This window comes from Micropterus dolomieu, linkage group LG18 (genome assembly GCF_021292245.1).
Source record: "Micropterus dolomieu isolate WLL.071019.BEF.003 ecotype Adirondacks linkage group LG18, ASM2129224v1, whole genome shotgun sequence".
Taxonomy (NCBI): domain Eukaryota; kingdom Metazoa; phylum Chordata; class Actinopteri; order Centrarchiformes; family Centrarchidae; genus Micropterus; species Micropterus dolomieu.
This window is the reverse complement of record NC_060167.1, coordinates 14,965,635-14,980,014: the sequence shown is the minus strand read 5'-3', so window position 1 is coordinate 14,980,014 and position 14,380 is coordinate 14,965,635. Positions and strand designations below refer to the sequence as shown.

Sequence of the window (14,380 nt, the reverse complement as noted above, 5' to 3'; positions counted from 1 at the left end):
GGATAATATGTCCAAGGGGAAGCAGATACAAGGAAAACAAAATGGGTCCTACGACCGACCCCTGAGGCACACCATATTTAACTGGACAGAACGAAGAGACATAGTTGTTTACAGACACGCAAAACTTCCTATTTGACAGTTAGGATGAAAACCATTCTAGGGCAGTACCAGAGATCCCCACCCAGTACCTCAGTCTGTCTAACATGATGTTGTATATCACATCAAAATGATACTTTGGTATTGTAACATTCTGCATTTTTATTTGCATTATATCTGCATCTTGTTGCTGTTGTGCCTGTGTGTTTCATGTTTGGATCTTTGTTTCAGAAGGAGAACAGGAGGAGCAGTGGTTGGCTGATGCTGGTTTGTCGAACCTCATCAGTGAGGACTGTGAGGATGTAGACAAAGCGGTGCTTCTGTCCACACTGACCCGGACCCAGGCCGAGGCTGTCCAGCGCCGACTGGATTCTTACACACTCTCCCTTCGCAAGAGGAACAAATCGGCACCACGTGACGTCCGCGACGTCTTCAAGTCCCCCATCACTCAGGTCAGGACTCTTTGAACTTTTAAAAAATCCCTGAATCCTTGCTGGTCTAAGGGAAACTGTTCTGTAACTCACCACAACCTCTGACATCCCGATGGAGGAGGAAAAGCAAATGGTATACAAAAAGAAATGAGAGCCAGATGTTGTATGAAAATATTGAAAAAAATTGAAATAGGACATTTGAAAGTGACTTTTTATGTCTTTTGCTTACATTGACCCAAATGAAAATGCAATAGCACTTCATGCTGTAAATTGTTGGGTCTAAATGTAAATGCAGTACATAATGAAGATTAACATGCATACATATACGCATTACATCTTTTATATGTAACATGTAGATTTTCACCTAGAGACTCAGCTTTCCTTGATACGTGCAAATCCATCGGATGCCTATATTTCCAGTCTCAGGATTACTGTTGTACAAGTTTACAGCAAGCAGAGCCTGCTGTAAAATATAAAATACCCATTTCCCTGGTGACTGTCAGGACCCAGTGAGGGACTCTCTATTGTTCCAGTGTATTGTGCCATCTTGTTTCATGCAGAGGGGCTAACTTGTGACAAGAAAGGCAAATCACATGTAAAGGCCATGCTTTGTCCCCGCTGTCTGTCTGAGCAGCCCTGAGAGGGGAATAGAGACTGTTCCTCTGATCCTTATCAGTCCTTTCTCAAAGGAAACACTCTATTCCTATTCCCAGAGGTGCCGAAAATATTACATATTTTTAACTTGAGTCGTTCTTTACAGAAAGGGCTCTATATGGGTTTGTGAAGTGTCAATAAATGCTCTATCTCACCAGACCCTTCTACCTGATTCCCGGCATAGTGAAGACCTTGCCCAACACAGCATGGCATCAGTTGCCAGAACACCACTATCAGGTAAGAGCTACATACAATAGTATCATTACAGTGAGCCAAAATTAAAACTAGCAAGTAACTAAAGGGAATAAGGGGTTGTTAATGTTTTAACAGTGAAAACATGCAGCATGTTGGCTCTATCAACTTAAAAGCAGATAAAGAATACTTCTGCAGAATGTTTTTTTCCATTCCTCTGTTTTGAGAGATGTGGGTTACATAAGAGATAATGAGAGCGAGTGGCAACACTTCCTCATATTTGTTGTGCACTCATGTTGCGTGCATTAACATTTTGCTTTTTTTTGTGACATCTCTACAGTTGACTTCCTTAAGTGAATTAATAGATTGGAGTTTATGGTGTGTGTTTCCTGCTCAGCTGCGACGCCGGAGCATCAGCGAGGTGCCCCTAAAGAGGAAATCTTCATCACAGATGTCGCTTACTGCGAACAGGCCGTCATCTTCCTCAAACAGGCCACACTGCTGCAGAACAACAGCCAACGCAGAAAAGAGGACGGCACCCTGCCCGTAAGCACCAAAACACTTTGCCCTCTCCTACTCTTTTCTCAGTGTGACTGTAGGTCCCACTGTCGATGGGAAAACTGTGCTAGTTTCTCTTTTAAATGGGGAGTTTTGGAAACGTTCCAGAGAATTTGCAAATGGGGCATAAAAAGGAAATACGGACACGTGTTTAACTGTTTGTGTTCCCTACATTAATTTCTTTTGGTGGGCGTGAAAGTACATCTGAAATCTATTTACAGAAAAGAGGATTTAGAAAAGAGCCATATAGTTCTGAGGAAGGCAAAGTACATACATGATGAATAATAAGCCCTATTAAGAGTTTGGCTTGTGTACCAGGATGGGATTACATCTTTGGTGATCACGGTTTTCAACCTCTGTTAGTGAAAGTCATGACAAAGTTAAGAGTAAAATTAGGTACAGGGTGAGAACTCAATACAAAACTTAAATATATATATTTTTTGTGTTAGAACAAATCTTTCTGTAATCTGTGATCACGACCACAAACACGTCTAGCTGGACGTCCTGCAGTTACCAGTGCCTTTTGTTCTGCAGTACACGGCACGCTGTATCCAAAGCTCCTTCTTTCTCTTTATCACATTTACGTATCACATTTTATAGTAGTTTGCCTTTAAGTTTGCCTGCAGAAGCTTGTGGGTTTTCTTTCTTAATTTGAAGGGTTTGTTGTAACTTATTGAAAAATAAAAGTTATTCCGACTGATCAGGACAAATAAATCACAGTGGACCAAAATATTTAGAGTTTTGGGTCAGGTCATGTAAACCTGTTAATAACACAAATGTTATTGTTAGCCAATTCTAATCAGCCTTGCTGTTGGTTAGATAACAGGGTTAAGCAGAATGAATGATGGCAGTTAGCTCAAAACAAATAAGGAGAGTTGTTGTGTCACAGAGTCTAGCAGATGTATTTTTCTGTTTCAGGCTAAATAAGGAGAAGGGAGGAATTAGTGGTTTTAAAATACCGCTGCCACATTTTCTTAAAGATAGTACAGTTTTAATCAATTAATATTTTAAATTAATTATACAAACGGATGCATTATGTCAGTGATTTGACACTGTCGCCATTTTCTTTTCCATTCCTCTCCTCCCTGTTCTTTATCCCATTCTCTCTATTTACCTCTTCACCATCCACTTCCCAACTCTCAACTCCAATCCCCCCCTCTACTCACATGTCTTTCTCTTCACTCTCACCTTCTCAGCGGGTGATCTGCCCCAAGTGCCGCCTCGGAGTGACTCGTATTCAGGATCTCTCCCACACTGACATGAAGAAGGTGCGCCAGTTGGCTCTCATCGACATGACGGCGCTGTGTGACCTCTTAGAGCTGGAGGTCAAAAGGCACAAAACCAGCAAGAGGAAAGTCCCAGGTATGGTGGCGCCCGCACACGACAGGAGCATAGGGCGTGCACTTTGCAAAGACACACACAAGAAAATAGGCATTGTGTAGACAGCTTTTTTTAAGACTATAACATTTTAACTATTTGCAGTGTTTGTTCAAAGCAAAGGAAAGCAAATTACTCAAACCAGTTGTCTGCACCACTAGTTCCCCATGCACACCTTTTTGCAGAGATTTCCTCATTCTGGAAGATTAACAGATTTAACATCCAGTTTAATTATTTCACAAAGACTTACATAATAAGCATGTTTGAAATCTAAATATGCTCTTGCCTCTTTAGTAAATATTTTACATAGTACCTGTTTCCCTAAACATAAGAAACACTGGAAACATGACTAAAAGATGCTGACATATTCTTTAGTAATACATTAATCAGCCACAACTAATCCTAGCATTTCTTGGCTAGCCATAGTTTGGCACACTGCAAGTAGTATGTTGGCACAATCTTAGACACTGAATCACGCAAGGGCTGACACGGTGGTATGGATGTAGGCATACACACACACGCAACACAGGAAAATGTCTTCCTTATGCAACTTTAGCTAAATGTTAATGTAAGATGGAGAGCAATCGCATGACACTTTGGTTCTTTCACAGAGAGCCCGCTCTTCGGTGTGCCGCTGGCCATGCTGCTGGAGAACGATCAGAAACTGAAGCCCAACACCTCGACTCCTCTCTTCCTGCAAGCGGTGTGTGTTATATGACCTTAATATAATTTTTCACAACTTAATAACATGAGGTTGTTACTTTAGCCAATAATCTAAGCAGCTTCTGAAGTCATTGGAGCTTTTCAATGTGCCTGTACTATAACAGATCTGCTGTTCTCCCCTGGTCTACCATAAGATGACAGTTTGCATAATTGTAACCATATTTTGTATCTCAGCATGTGTTCAGCACATTTTTTGTCTTTGTTGAACCTCAAACTGTGTCTTCAGATAGATCACATAAATTCATTTCTGTGTCCTCCGAATGTGAAATGCTTTGACCACACCCTGTGTGTAGCAGCAGTTACTGAGAATAACCAGCAGAGGTGAGCAAGAGATTCTTATCTACTGATGCCTGACTCTCTGCTAATGTCTCTCTCTGTCTCTCTCCCTGTCTCTGCAGTTGTTGTCATTTTTAGAGAAGAAGGGAGTCGATTCAGAGGGGATCCTGCGGGTTCCAGGATCTCAGTCAAGAATCAAGGTGCAATATTTAGGTTCACAACTATTTCTGTCACACAAAGCTGGCACTGCACCAAATCATTTTACTGCCTTTTTTAAAAATCTTGTGTTTAAAGTAATGCAATAAAAGTTTCATGACCTAAAGGCAAACTAAATATTGACACTGTTAAATGTCAAAAGTGCTTGAACGGCAGTGAGGAAAATCAAACCACTTCACTGAGTTTAACTGTAGTTGACATTTAGAAAAATAAGGGCCAATGAGACAAAATCAATAATGTTTTTCCAGCTGCTGTTGCCAGATACACCTTATGATTCTGTATTTAATTCAGCACATGCGAAGTAGATGGGAATCAATTAAATCAAGCAGTCAGAAGAGGGCGCCATTTAACATATCCCAGCAATCAGTGTATTGTAGTCATTTCTGTCACAAGCTCATGAAGGATCTACTATCGTCAGCATATTCTGCCTTGTTGTCCTGTTGGCAGAGCACAACATACTTTCCTCCTGATTGTAGCATGAAATCACCAGTCTATACGCTAAGCTCAAAATACTGCCTAAACCATTGTAGTATTTTTATAAGACATAGGAAACCTATGGCCTTTGTTAGCACCCGGCTGTATAAGTATAATAAGTAACACACGGTAATAGTGCTTATATACGCTTATATATACCTAAGGCACAAATAGACACCTATAACATTGCTCCAAGGTGGGCTCTCTTTATCAGAAAACAGCCCTCATGCCTGGGCTTGCAACATCGACAGCCATGAAGTTAATTTAGGACGAATAAGTTTTAAATCGCTGCTCCAGAGCGGCATCTGCTCTGTGAGTGACACACAACTCTCCATTTTAAGACTTTATCATTCAAAAAAAATGTGACATTTATCAACAAACTTCATATATGAAATAGAGTGACATGTAAAGTCATGAAAGCCATTATTCATCAGTCATGACAGATCTGTAAGACCAGACACATAAATAGAAAAAAACAGAAAAGTGTTAAATTAACTCACTGATGGTAAATTCACTGAAAGTGTTCATCTGTGGTCATTGTTTCCTACCTTCAGCTGCTGCAGCAGAACTTTGAGGCAAACTTCTACTCAGGGCGTGTCAGCTGGGATGAGGTCAGTCCAAATGACGCTGCCGCGCTGCTCAAGAAGTTCATCCGGGAGCTGCCCGCCCCTCTTCTCACCGCTGAGTACCTCAACACCTTCAGCGCTGTCAGAGGTCAGTGTACACGCTCAGATTTAGCAGTTTCAGATGTGACAGTTTCACAACAACGCAGCTGCTCCAGTTCCCAGTAACATTTTCAGTCTTGTTAGACTGAAAACACTTTATACACAGGCTGTTATCCAGATACAAGACAAATGTCTGTTATTTTTTATTAAAGACCTTTTGCTTTCAAGACAGTGTTAAATCATCCCTCACCAATTACACTGCTTACCAGATATGTGTGTTTTCACATCTGGCAAGTTGCACATATACTGCATAAAGCAGACATACACAACAAGTCCTCTTCTCCTCCTCTACACAACTCTGCTACTCACTTTTCCAGACAGCTCAGCAGGGTTCACATCATAATTGCGCGAGTCTCTTTATCACGATGACTGCGCTGCATGCTGCTTGTCTTTTATACTCCGGCTAAGAAATACACATTTAGATGAACAAGTTATCCTTTGAAGAGGCGTCCCTGCGCTGCCACGAAATAAAAGAGTAAAAGATCTGCTGGTTTCACATTAGTTTCACCTTAATACACTACTGGATTGATATTAATATAATCTGATTGATGACTCACTGATGTGTAGTTTGTGAGAAGAGTCAGTGCAAGGTGATAAATGACGTGTGACCACAGAGACATAAGCTAACAAAGCTAATGGCTACCTGTCACAATGTCATTAATCTTCAGGTATCCCATTATTCATAGCCAAACGCAGAGGAAATGAAGAGACTTAGACTTTAGAATTTATTGTCCTAGAGAGAGATTTGTTTTCACAGCCAGTTCAACATAGAAACACACAGATATAAAGACAGCAACCTACAGATGAAGACAATACCCCATAAATATATTCTTTTATCCCAGCACACAACATAGTCAGTGAGGCGATTTGTTCAGTGCTGTAATGGCAGAGGGGACAAAACTCCTGCTGAAGCAAGCTCTACTTCATTTTAAGGTCCCGGATCTCCGTCCAGATGGCAGTAATGTGAAGTGTTGTGAGTGCTAGGCAAGTGTGTGTGTGTTTGTGTGTGTGTGTGTGTTAAACATGTCCTACCTTTGCTCTCTCCTGCTTCAGACATCACCGAGCTGAAGCAGAAACTCCACATGTTGAACCTGCTCATCCTCCTGCTGCCTGAGCCTAACAGGAACACACTGAAGGTACACACACACATACACAAAGACTTCAACAATGCACTTCATGAAATAGAGACAATACTAGTTAGTTATAACTCAGTATGATAGTTTTCATTTAAAGTAATCAGATTTTTTGGCAGTAATCTGACTTGCAAAATATCATCATCATAATAATAATAATAATGATGACAATGCATTTTATTTGTCACACAAGGACACTTTACAAAACCAGGTAATACAGGAAAAGATAAAAGAGGCCAAAAAGAAAAGGGGGAAAAAACATTGAATATACAGAGTACGAACACAGTGATAACATATATATTGCCAAGCAGAAGGAAAGGCTAATCTAAATATGTGATATTTGCTAAAAAGAACCAGCAGACCCTGAACGTTCCATCATGTAAACAAGAATCCAGTTTCCTCTGTCAGGATAAAATAAACCCAGTTAAAACAGCTTGATTTCTGCCAAAGAAATCTGCTCGGGCCACGTAAATACTTCTGAACGGCAATCCTTCCAGGTTCTTATATCCATGTCCGGTGGTGGAATGTAACAAAATACATGAACTTCAGTACAAAATTTATGGTGCTTGTACTTTACTCTTGCACTTTATACTTCTGCTTCACTTTGTTTCAGAGGATAATATTGTACTTTTTTAATCCATTACATTTATTTGCCAGCAATAGTTACTTTACAAATTAAGATTTTATACACAAAACAATGATGACTTGTTGTAGATTTAACTACCCAGCAACTAAATAAGCTCCACCTTGACTAACTACAACAGCAAATTGCTCCTTGCACATTAAAGCATGAGTAATAATAACATAATAATATAATTTATGATAGCATAACACTCACAGGGGCCACTTTGCTATGTTTGAGTACTTTTACTTTTGATATTTTAATTAGGTTTTGTTTAGTACTTAATATGTATCTTAACTTAACCTTTTTAATTAGTATTTTTACGACGTGGTATTTCTACTTTTACTTAAGTAAAGGAACTGAATACTTCATCCACCACTGTAGAAAATCATAGGTTGAAAATTACCTACCAAAATGAAAGAGTCATGTGTAAAACAATATTTCATATTCAAGTGTAAAAACACTGCAAAACTTTTACAGAATCCATAAATTACACCAAAAGTGTTAAATTGGCATTTAAGTTATATTCAGCATTTTTCACCACACCCTACATGCTCTTCTTATGGTTGTCAGAAATTCATCCCAATTTACACTCTCATGAAACTTGACACACCGAAGCGCTGTTTCATAATGCATTACTATATTGTTCTGCTCTTAATCCATTTTAAACACTCTGTTCAGTTATATAATGGCTTGCATTAACCATGACTCACTTTCACCGTCACAAGTGTGCAGTCAGCTCCGCTTATACCATCCAGGAGCATAAAACCCACCTGAACTAATTACTTTGACTCCAGTGGAGGCAGCTGAAACTTACTGAGCATTAACATACTTCTCAGTAGAGGTTTTGCAGATGATTCAGTCACTGTGATAATTCACTTGACTCCATTTTGTGCTTCAGTTCAAAAGAGCCCTCTCAACATTTACACACGGTACAGTTGAAAGTGATCGAGTGTCTTTCATCCAGTTTCATAATACATTTTTAAAAAAGATCCGACATATCCGTATGCATGTCTCCATCCGTGTGTTCTTCAGGTCCTCCTTGAGTTCCTCAGTAAGGTGGTTTGCAGGGAGAAGAGGAACAGGATGAACCTGTGGGCTGTAGCGACCATCATGGCTCCCAACCTCTTCCTCCATAAGGCCGTCCCCAGCAGGCTGACTGAGGGGGCAGAGAAAGGACATGCGGAGAAGGCAGCAGATGTTATGAGGCTCCTCATCCGCTACCAGGACCTGCTCTGGACGGTAGGCTCACCCTCATATTCAACCTCAAGATGGAAAGGATCGTTGGTGTTACTGAAGAAACATTAAATGGGAACAGTGTAACTATTTAGAGGCTGTGTTACGTTTTCTACATGTGCCCATAACCAAATTTAGTCTTTAACAGTTTTCTTAGCAATAAAGAGTAGTTAAGCAACATCTATCACAAAAACTTTTGAAAAAAAACTTGAATTTCACATCCCTGTTGTCATCTAGCAAATTGAAAAGTAAATATCTTCAAAAACTATAATTAAATTGAAGTTGAGGGTTCATTAAATAAATAGCAGTCCCCTGATTTGATTTTTCTGGCTGTAAGATCCAGAAAAAACAAGCAAGTCGACCTTATGATAGGAATTGTAAACATATATAACCATTACAAATGTTGCGTCATGCTCCTTTTCTCTTCAGATACCTAATTTCCTCATGAGCCAGGTGCGTAAGATGAATGAGAACAGCAACCGGCGTTACCAGTTTTATGATCGCCGCATCAAGAACCTGCTGAGAAAGATCCACACAGACAGCCGCGAAAAACCCAATAAAAACACCTCAGAGGTGAGTCGGTTTAGCATACCTGTGGAGCCTCATTTATAAAACCGACCTTGAAAAGATGTTATCACTAAGCAAAGCCTAGACTTGACGAATGTGTCTTCCCTGCTGGTCATGTAGGGGTATTGCAGTTTGTGGTGAACTTTGGCATTAGCTTTATGAACAATGTGATATGAATTATCAACACTACTATGTGTTTGGCTTTGTTTGTCAACTCACTATTAAGTCCACTGAATAATATGTGTTGCAGAAATTATCTTAAGACTTAGTTCAAGTGTAAATCTATGAACATTTTTATAAATGAGGCCAGACTGTTGCTTCATTCTTATGCCGCCACTCAAACACGTGAAAACATAATCGTTTGATCGTTTACTATCCAAAGTTGTTATAGTGATATGTATTCTTTAAGTCTTTGTTGTTTTTTTTGCCCTGTAGCTGTGCCGTACAGTGAAGATCCAGGTCGGGGATCTGGTGAGCAGCACCATGGAGTTCCAGCTCAGCATCAACTCCAGAGCCTCAGACCTGCTCGCCCAGTTTCACCGCCAGTTTGTCCGCAGCCCCGAAAATGGAAAGGGCAAACTGCAAAGGTACGATACCAGATACAGTTTAAATGACTACATGCTTTCCTCAGCCTTTTATCCAGAATGTTTTAAACATACAAACCGCCATCTGGCATTGTAAGTAGATTATAAATGCTGACGTGTTTGAATCTGGCTTCCAAACTGTATTTGTATGTATCTGTTGGTTCTCACAAAGCACGAAAAGTAAATAGATCCTGAGAATTATTAAACCACAACGATGACTTGTAGTGACATCAGGGATGATGATGATGATGATGATGATGATATCAACCTTAAGTATTAGCCTTTTTTTCTAGCAATTGTGTCACTTTTGTCACCTCATCGAATTTTCCTTTAAGAATGACATATCATGTTTATCTACCTTCACGGGGGAAAAAAGGATGACACTTAAGTTTTATATGTCTCTCAACAGAAAGGGCTCGGCGGCATATCCAGACTGCGCCCTGTACGAAGTGGGAGGGAATATTGGTAAGTGAAAGAAGCTGCGCTGTTTTACTCTGGTCAAAGCAGCGCTGACATTTGCATGTCTTTCTGCTCATTGAGCTGATGAGGGTAGCACGGTCTTATGTAATGAACTGTGCAAGCGCCAAAGAGACACGAGCAGTACAGCTGCAGTTATCAGAGCAGACAAATGCTTTAACACATGCCTGTGCTCTCACAGCAGAGCTGACAGTAAAAAACCTTTGTAATGTAAAACTTCTGCATCTGCACGTTAGTACCTGAGATTATTCATTTATTATCACTTTGATACCAACACAAGCCCTGAATTGAAACTACAGCTGAAAAAAGTTGGATGATCAATTTTTTCCAAAATAAGACAAAGCTTATAGCTGAATCGTTTCTGCTCTTTGTAACTGAATATCTTTGACTGTTGGTCAAACAAAATAAGACATTTAAAGATGTCATTTTAAATTTGGAAACTGGGACATTTAAAAAAATGTTCTTACATTCAATAGGTCAAACAAATAATTGATTAGTTGAGACAATATTCAGCAGATTAATCGATAATGAAAATTATCACTAGTTGCAGCCGTAATTGATATGTAAAATCAACCTAAACTTTTTTATCTTGCTCAGCTACAGAAAAAAAATCCCTCAACTAGGACTTTAAGTATTTTTTGTGTGTTTTCTGCAGGTGAGCGCTGCGTGGATCCCGACACGCACCTTCAGGATTTATACAACACTAACCATGGAGGAGAGTGGGTCATCAAGCTGAAACCCAATGCGAGCAGAGGGCTATGAAGGACGGATGGATGGACAGATTGGGCAACAGCTCCCTGAAGAAGGACAAAGGCAGAGCCGAAAAAAACATTCACGCAGCCCTCTCTTCGTGTCCTTTTCGTCCTTGGAGCAACAAGCGAGAAGGAGACAGATGGAGAAAGCAGAAACAGATAGTTGGAGAATCTGCCAGGAGCAGGGCCGGAAAACTGTCTACAATCAGATGAACACACATCGCCCACTTTCTCTTTCCCTCTATCTTTCTCTCTTCCTTCACACTATCTTTCCTCTCCTGCGTTACGCTGCAAGCAAAACGTTGCTGACGTGACTCATTACTTCCGACAGAGAACCTGCTGCATAGAAAAGAGAGGAGAGGGAGCGCGAATGGGCAGTTTGGTTCGCCAAACATGAGCGAGCAGATGGGGATGCAGAGCACCTCTGGCTATAGAGAGTTCAAGTCCCACCCCCTTCTCAGGCCAGCCAAGACCATGTGGTTTCCTATTCTGGGTTTCATTCATCAGTCTTTTGCAAAAAGCTAAAACAAGATTCAGGAGATTTTCGCCCATTCACTCGGCTAAATATGTGTCTAATCCTGGACTGGAAAATTAACAAATTATTCAGTATCCTTGTCAAATTCTACTAAGCATCGTTCAGTGCATTTACAGGCATTTAAGTAACCTGGTTACTCAGAGGTTTACACGGGTAACTGGGGAACGTGTTTACATGCAGTGGAGTATCCTGGTGGTAGAAACAGACTTGTTTAGACTTCTAGAGGATCAGCCAGCTTTGAAGCCAGTTTCAGTCAGACACATTTTAAATATCACAATGACCTCTCCTTTTCATCCAGCTGTTACTTTCCCTGTCCACAGTCTTTTGTCTGGCACTTGCGTACGTGCAAGTGGTACTTAGTGGTACTTGTGCTCTACGGCTGTTGCTTGGAGGTAGCCACCTGCATGGTAGCCTCTGCCATCAGTGTGTGAATTGGGAGAATATGACATGTAGTGTAAAGCTCTTTAAGTGGTCGGAAGACTGGAAAGGCTATATACGAGTACAGTCCATTTAAAAGAAAGTCCAATAGAAATCCGGTTACAGGTATACATGGCACCGAAATGTGCGTTGTCCAAGAAATCTTCTTGGGAAATCAGGTCTCTCTAATCCCCCTACTCCAGTTACAGTACACACACCAGGTTTGCATGTAAACCCAATGATGGACTCCATTTAGGTTAGTATATGGACATAAAACTGTGGTCTGCTTTTTACAAAATACTGATGATTAAAACCCAGCAACGAGAGAAAATATATTGAAACCCGAAAGCTAATGGAACAGAAGCTAACCTGGGAACGGAGTAAAACTTAAGCTCTAACGGATCGATCAGTTAATCAGCTGACTGATCCTTCTCATTTGCTTTTTGTCTCCTGCCTCACATGGTCTCTCCATGGACAGTTTTCCAGCTCAGACATTTTAACCGCAAATTAAACAAAGACTTGTCTGTACCGGCTCCTTTCTTCAGCTATGCCAATCGAAGAGGGAAAGACCCAGATGAACTGATAGCCCCTTATCTGTGAAACCCTATGATCTCGTGGGCCTTATAAAAAAATCCATGGACTTCCAAGGACCCCTGACCTGTACAGAACGGTGCTCAAAGATACCATTTTTTTATATACCAGGGGATTTGATGTCACAACCTCAAGGACACCTCTAAAGGGAATTGTTAAGGACACAGTGAAGCTGGTCTTCAGTTCTCATTTTTAAACACATGAATGGAGCCGAAAGTGCTGAAGTGACTCATGGGGCATTCTGGGATTATTATAATCATTATTTATATGAATGTAATACCATTGTGGCTTCTGTATTTGATGAGTATTGTGTAGGCTAGAGAGACTTTAGGATAATGTGTAGTTGCTGCACTCAGTGTAACAGTATGTTGTGTTAAGTCACCCATACTCGCCGTGGGAATTTGTAGTGTTCTTGTACATATTTCATCACACTATGTTGTTTTTTGACGGCTCACTTAACATCTGTTTCTCCTAAACAGTACAGGAGGATAAATTCCACTTGTAAATATTGCTCATTTATATCCTCTGCTGTGAAGAGGCACCGAAATCACAGCAGTAGGACTGTTGTGATCGTGTTGCCACTCAGACTGTTCCAAACACATGCAAGCAGCAAATGAATGTGTTTAACAATTTTGTGCCCGTCGTCAGATGTGACGAGATCATTTACTCCTCGCAATCGCAGCCATGTTGGTGCTCCGCGGCCATTTTGTGGGAAGTGTCTCGCACACACCACTCAATAGACGGAGTAATGACAGGCGGCCCGGCACCAGCATCCATCAACACCCTCTGCTCCATCTCTGTCACCTCCCAATAATGGACCATAATGGCAGTGCGGCGCATGCATCAGAAACACGCCGAGGAATCACATTTCTTTGATAAAGGAGAAGGTAATAAATGGCTGTTATAAATTCTGCTTCCCTGGACCCAACGACAGCAGCAGTGTGTGTGTGTGTGTGTGTGTGTGTGTGTGTGTGTGTGTGTGTGTGTGTGTGTGTGTGTGTGTGTGTGTGTGTGTGTGTGTGTGTGTGCGTGCATGTGTGTGATGAGCTTCATTACACAAGTCCAATTGGCCTGTCCCAGGCACAGTTCAGTGCCTCGACACAAAGCGAGCTGATGAAACTGCCTTCTGCTGACAGTCAGGAGAAGTAGGTCACCTCTGAAGCAGCATCCCAGAGGGCAAGCGGTGAGGGTCCAAACACCCCAAGGAGCGGAGCACATGGACACGTATTGTCTAAACACACATGACACACACGGGTACGCTTGAACAACATCATGTGGAGTCACCAAAACAGGGGGCACAAGTTCACACACTAAATCAGTTTTCTATCGACTTTGTTTGTGTTTGTACATATGTGAATGTGTTTGTGTGAGAAAAGGAAAAAGCTTCTTTTTGGGTAGATATCTCTGAAACAGTGTTATCTATACAATTATCCAGGGAGTATTTTAACATTAAATGAATGACAGTTACCTGAACATTTGTTTCCTGCCGTGACCAAAGTATGGTTGTGGACCTCTTATTGTCTTCATCAATGTCCAGCTTTTATTGTGAAGATTTTAGACGTCACTTTGTCAGCAGACGTCAGAATGTATATTTATGCCCTTTACACAAGTCATTGTTTTTAATACTTCTGTGAAAATACCATAGTCTTTGCTGTAGAAAGAAAAGCACTTTTGAAAAGTGTTTTTTTTTTTTTTTTTGTCAATAAATGTGAATCGAACATTTTGGGATAAACATGATATTTTT

General features: G+C 40.7%; 1 protein-coding gene across 4 annotated transcripts in view; it reads left to right on the top strand.

The window, feature by feature from the left end:
- Positions 1–14,109, top strand: part of LOC123956304 (rho GTPase-activating protein 40) — a 26,970-nt gene extending 12,861 nt beyond the window's left edge. For all 4 annotated transcript variants that reach the window (XM_046028400.1, XM_046028399.1, XM_046028398.1 and 1 more), the window contains exons 3-15: positions 328–548; positions 1,340–1,418; positions 1,771–1,919; positions 3,128–3,293; positions 3,920–4,011; positions 4,430–4,507; positions 5,552–5,711; positions 6,776–6,858; positions 8,513–8,719; positions 9,143–9,286; positions 9,716–9,867; positions 10,274–10,329; positions 10,997–14,109. In XM_046028400.1, coding sequence (XP_045884356.1) covers positions 328–548; positions 1,340–1,418; positions 1,771–1,919; positions 3,128–3,293; positions 3,920–4,011; positions 4,430–4,507; positions 5,552–5,711; positions 6,776–6,858; positions 8,513–8,719; positions 9,143–9,286; positions 9,716–9,867; positions 10,274–10,329; positions 10,997–11,103 — 1,694 coding nt within the window. In that variant the 3' untranslated portion in view covers positions 11,104–14,109. The remainder of the gene's footprint in view (positions 1–327; positions 549–1,339; positions 1,419–1,770; positions 1,920–3,127; positions 3,294–3,919; positions 4,012–4,429; positions 4,508–5,551; positions 5,712–6,775; positions 6,859–8,512; positions 8,720–9,142; positions 9,287–9,715; positions 9,868–10,273; positions 10,330–10,996) is intronic.
- The last annotated feature ends 271 nt before the right edge of the window (positions 14,110–14,380 follow it).